This window comes from Littorina saxatilis, linkage group LG9 (assembly GCF_037325665.1).
Source record: "Littorina saxatilis isolate snail1 linkage group LG9, US_GU_Lsax_2.0, whole genome shotgun sequence".
NCBI classification, from domain to species: domain Eukaryota; kingdom Metazoa; phylum Mollusca; class Gastropoda; order Littorinimorpha; family Littorinidae; genus Littorina; species Littorina saxatilis.
This window is the reverse complement of record NC_090253.1, coordinates 21,491,066-21,496,972: the sequence shown is the minus strand read 5'-3', so window position 1 is coordinate 21,496,972 and position 5,907 is coordinate 21,491,066. Positions and strand designations below refer to the sequence as shown.

Genomic DNA, 5,907 nt, shown 5'->3' with positions numbered 1-5,907 from the left:
TGCTGACCTAAGACAGGGGTTACAGTGCGGAGTGCAATGGGATGAATAGAATGAGGATTAGTCATGCACACCTGAGCAGTGTGTGGTGGCAGAGTGAGGTACACCTTGGAAAACCTAAATAAATCCCTGCGCCTTGAATATGTGCGCGATATAAATTGCATAAAATAAAAAATAAAATAAAAATAAATAAATCCCTGCGCTTAGAACTGTACCCACGGAATACCCGCGATATAAGCCTCATATTGATTGATTGATTGACCTTGGAAAACGACTTGAATTTCTTTCTGTGAATCACATATAGCCTCAAAATTTAAAAATTTAAATTAAAAACAATCAAAAAAACACAAACAACATGCAAGTGACAACAAATGAAACAGAGGGATAAGTTACACTATTCGGCGTTGCTGGCGACTTTTTCTACTTTTCGATACGCTAACACAGCGGGCGTTGATTTTTTTATTCCTTGGAACTGTGGGAACATGACATTGTCATGTGTCAGATGAGAGTTGACAGGTTCAGAGCAAAGAGCTTTACAAATCATCGTAAAATCTGTGTTCAGATGCTACGTGGGCTACTTTGGTAATGGTTTCATGTTGCACAAAACACACAAAGGACGGAAGGCTGGGTGCCACAAGTATTCCATAAAGGGAAGGAATTGGGTCTTGTCAGGGTTATGTTAAATTAATGTGAATCATAGAAGGTATATGTTTAGTTTATGTTGTTGTGTATGCATCAGTGCAATTTGCATTTAATTTCATTTCATTGACTCTGAACAATTGCAGAAACTTGTATGGCCATTTTGGCAAATTTGCCAAAGAAAAGTCTTGGCAGTATCCTTGGAATAGCTTTGATGGTGTGGACGTTGTTATCTAAATGAACCAACTGATATTGGACACGTTTAGTTGTCAGATGCGCGACAGACGATTGCAAAGAGTTTGGGCCTACCCTACCAGGAATGTATGTTTAGCACATGGAGCAGGTGAACATGTTAAATTACACACCAAAATCGGGAATCTCCGATGATTCTGGATCATAATGTGTACATAATGATTAGTATAGAGGTGTTATTTAACAGTTAATGCGGTCATATATAAATAGGTTTTTTTCTCGTCAGAATATCTGCTGATGACAGAACATGCCCTACTGACGGTTGTTTTGTTTAGTGGCTGATGTATACTGATGAGATATACTGATGACAATTTTGATTTCAGAATGATGTTTAACTTAAAAAAAAAAGGCGGGAATGGGAGGAGTTAATGGCAAAAGAATTGGGCGTGTGTGTGACAATTTGTTGGTGATATGTATAAGCTTATACTGGTGATAACCTTTTTTTTAATTATTATTCCTGGTCCTTATCATAATGTTTTGTTTTTAATGAAGAGACACTATTATGCCTTTCTTTTTACTGTTTGAAAAACTTGTTTTAATGTTATTTGTTTTTGTTTTGTGTGTGCGAATAAATCTAATTTTAGAAATTTAAGTGATGGTGTTTGACCTCGTAACATTACGTTGAAAAAGATTGGCAAAATAAATCAAGAATTTAATCTTTCTTTCTTTTCTTTATTTGGTGTTTAACGTCGTTTTCAACCACGAAGGTTATATCGCGACAGCAAGAATTTAATACAATTGTAAATAGTCTATGAGGGGCAATAACAAAAGTATTCTGTAACAAGTCGCGTAAGGCGAAAATACAATATTTAGTCAAGTAGCTGTCGAACTCACAGAATGAAACTGAACGCAATGCAACGCAGCAAGACCGTATACTCGTAGCATCGTCAGTCCACCGCTCACGGCATAGGCAGTGAAATTGACAAGAAGAGCGGGGTAGTAGTTGCGCTGGGAAGGATAGCACGCTTTTCTGTACCTCTCTTCGTTTTAACTTTCTGAGCGTGTTTTTAATCTAAACATATCATATCTATATGTTTTTGGAATCAGGAACCGACAAGGAATAAGATGAAAGTGTTTTTAAATTGATTTCGACAATTTAATTTTGATAATAATTTTTATATATTTAATTTTCAGAGCTTGTTTTTAATCCAAATATAACATATTTATATGTTTTTGGAATCAGCAAATGATGGAGAATAAGATGAACGTAAATTTGGATAGTTTTATAAAAAAATTTTTTTTTTACAATTTTCAGATTTTTAATGACCAAAGTCATTAATTACATTTTAAGCCACCAAGCTGAAATGCAATACCGAAGTCCGGGCTTCGTCGAACATTACTTGACCAAAATTTCAACCAATTTGGTTAAAAAATGAGGGCGTGACAGTGCCGCCTCAACTTTCACGAAAAGCCGGATATGACGTCATACATTTATCAAAAAAATGAAAAAAACGTATGGGGATATCATACCCAGGAACTCTCATGTCAAATTTCATAAAGATCGGTCCAGTAGTTTGGTCTGAATCGCTCTACACGCACGCACGCACACACACACACACACACACACATACACCACGACCCTCGTCTCGATTCCCCCCTCTATGTTAAAACATTTAGTCATAACTTGACTAAATGTAAAAAACGAGCTGCACATGGCCAACATAGAATTTTACAAGCAGTGTATTACCACCTAGCGCAATCTCGGTGTATTTACGACTGACACCTACTTGAGCCATTTAGACAATAATCGAAAATAGGTTAGGTTTGTTTGTGTTGTCCTCTGTGTTGATTGAGCGTGTCGTATCATTTATATCGCATGACGACATCTACTGTTATACATGTACTTGTTATTAGTTCAGTTCTGTCTCTGTTCACTTTAGTCTTTACACATAATGTCCGGTCAATGTAAAGGATCGTGTATAAATCTGCATAGATTACCCCGCCCCGCATCCCCTACCCTCAGACCTTCCTCGGTCACTACATTGGGGTGTGCACGTTAAAGATCCCACGATTGACAAAAGGGTCTTTCCTGGCAAAATTGTATAGGCATAGATAAAAAAAAATGTCCACTAAAATACCCGTGTGACTTGGAATAATAGGCCGTGAAAAGTAGGATATGCGCCGAAATGGCTGCGATCTGCTGGTCGATGTGAATGCGTGATGTATTGTGTAAAAAATTCCATCTCACACGGCATAAATAGATCACTGCGCCTTGAGTCCGAGTCTGGAGATACGCGCGCGATATATAAGACTTCATATAACTAGGCTTAAAGCTGAAACGCATTGATTTTGATTCATCAACTAATGTTTGAAAGAAGATGAGCACACTGCACAAACTGAATCCGTCTTTGACAAGCCTTGATATACTCTAATGTGACCTGATGTGCGCGTTTATCCAAAGTGTCCTCTCATAGTCACCCACTCGTGCTCGGGTTGTACGGTGAGTGCCAGGTCTTCTTTTAAACGTTAGAAAAATAGTCATTTGAAATCGGGCCGGGACGGACACGGGTCAACTTAATGTGTAGACCCAGAGACGGAAGCCATGTCCCACCCCCGTGTCACCACAATGGCACGTAAAAGACCTCGGTCATTCTGCCATAAGTGCAGATGGCTGATACCACCTAAACACGCAGGCACTTGTGTATCTCGTCAAAAGGCGTGAGGGCGTAAAACTCGAATCATATAACCCATATCTTGTCCTTAAGAGGCGAAATATTTAGCCTGTAGGACATAAAGCATTCTCTCTTTCCAATAGTCTTCTTCCCTTCTTCTTGTCGATTCGCCTTTTACACTCGGATTTCAGGTCTGGAGATGAAGCTGGTGGTCTTCTGTAGAGCTTCCTCGGGTCCGTACAGCTTCTCTTGTAGGGTCGTCGGCCTGGGGCAAGTCTCGATCACTTCTCATGGGCTGGAGGCCCCTGCAGTCCTGTAGGATGTGGGCGGTATTTTCTTCTTGTCGTTCGCCTTTACACTTGGAGTTCCTCTGGATATGAAGCTGGTGGTCTTCCGTAGAGCCTCCACATGTCCGTACAGCTTCTCTTGTAGGGTCGTTGGCCTGGGCCAAGTCTCACTCCCAGGGGCTGGAGGTTCCTGCAATCCTGTAGGATGTGGGCGGTATCTCGTTCTGTCTCTCCACAGGGGCACATGGGAGAGGGCACGGCACGCAATTTCTTGTGCAGATGTTGATTACAAAATCGATACTTTTCAGCTTTAAACCTTACACAATATATACTGTTTCTTAAAATGTTATTTCTATGTGCAGCGGAGGAACTGTCAAGGAAAGCCAAACAACGATACGATGCCGTTCGGGTAGGTGACCTCATCAAAGCTACTGTTGAGCTTAACAACAACAACAACAACAACAACAACAACAACAACAACAACAACAATAATAATGATATTCATGATAATAATAATGATACTTTTTTTTAAATACGATATTGGCAACAATGTGACTGAAATCCCCATGTAGTTCTCTGCGCTTTCCGATGATTTTATGATTTCTATAGGTAGAAACGATGTTCTGTCTACTTTGTTTGTCAGCCAATTCATTTTTTTCCCCCGACACATTTGGACTTTGGACCATTTCACATTTCAAAACTGAGGAGGCCCGTGTATGTCCTTATATGGGAAACAAACAACTAGAAACTTGAATAGACATGCGGAAAAAAATTATGTGTTGGAAAGTTTCTGTTTTTTTCTCTCGGTGATTAGCGATGTTGGAAAGCTGGTATAGTCTTTGAGATTGAATGTACAGCTTGGATCATCGTGGATGCAAACTCTCAGTTGAAAACGATATGCTGTCTTTGATATTACTAATATCATAATTTATTCCTCTTTTTTTTCAAACAGCAAGGAGCAGAATCCGAACTCTTGGTATCGGGGTCAGATGACGCCAAGCTGTTCCTGTGGCGACCGGAAGTGGACAAGAAGCCAGTCAAGCGGCTGGACGGCCACGCTAGCGGGGGCACCATAGTGGACGTGAAGTTTTCCCCTGACGCTCGCCTCCTGGCCAGTGCCTCCTTTGACCACAGTGTGCGGCTGTGGCATGGCAAGACCGGCGCGTGAGTGACTCTCTTTGATTGCCTTTCTGTCCGTTAATTTTTTTTCTCGATTATTTAGAGAGAGAGAGAGAGAGAGAGAGAGAGAGAGAGAGAGAGAGAGAGAGAGAGAGAGAGAGAGAGAGAGAGAGAGAGAGAGAGAGAAGAGAGAGAGAGATGTCCTCAATTGTTCTCGTATTTCAATGCAAGTGTGTGCGCGTTCGTGCGTGTGTGTTTGTGCTTGCTTGCGCCGCGCCCATTTCTTTCCCATGTATCTACAAAGAATGCGTGACTATTGATAATTCAACTTACGTTCCAATAAGTAATTTTATGTCAAAGTCTGAATGTCTTTGGGCAGAAATAACCTCATTTTTTTTTAAAATATATCGCATACTCGATGCTCGTGGAAACGACGCTATCCACCGTTAAACAAAACACAAACAGTGTACAGATCTTTCTATTGTGACATCACTGCTATTAGTCTGGATCGCAAATACGTGTGAAAACTGCGTACTGGCACGGCCATATTTGGGGAACTGATTTAGTTTTGCCCGCCTACATTACCTTTCTGTTTGGTTTAAACTGTGTTTTTCAACAATTGATTGGTGTAATACATAATGAACATATTTACAACAATATGTAAGCTTAATATAGTTCTGATCGTTTCTGTTTCTGAACTCAATACTTATGGTGTGCACAGGTTCATAGCCACACTACGAGGCCACGTGCAGCGCGTGTTCCAGGTCAGCTGGTCAGCTGATTCGCGACTGCTGTGCTCTGCTGGGGAGGACTCCACGCTCAAAGTGTGGGACGTCCTCAAAGGGAAACTCGGCTTTGACCTGCCTGGACACTCGGATGCGGTCAGTATTCTCTTTTCCTTTTATATTTGTTCTGACCTAAAAATAGGTTTCGCTGTTACTTGGTGCTAGCTAAATCGCCGCTGTTAGGCTACTTTTGAATCTTACCGTAAGCACGTCGTA

At 40.7% G+C, this 5,907-nt stretch overlaps 1 protein-coding gene across 1 annotated transcript in view; it reads left to right on the top strand.

Annotated features, from left to right (window-relative positions):
- Window positions 1-5,907, top strand: part of LOC138975576 (notchless protein homolog 1-like) — a 60,629-nt gene that overhangs the window by 43,912 nt on the left and 10,810 nt on the right. Inside the window, exons 11-13 of the mRNA XM_070348298.1 lie at window positions 4,150-4,196; window positions 4,740-4,951; window positions 5,628-5,787. Of these exons, the coding sequence (XP_070204399.1) occupies window positions 4,150-4,196; window positions 4,740-4,951; window positions 5,628-5,787 (419 nt within the window). The remainder of the gene's footprint in view (window positions 1-4,149; window positions 4,197-4,739; window positions 4,952-5,627; window positions 5,788-5,907) is intronic.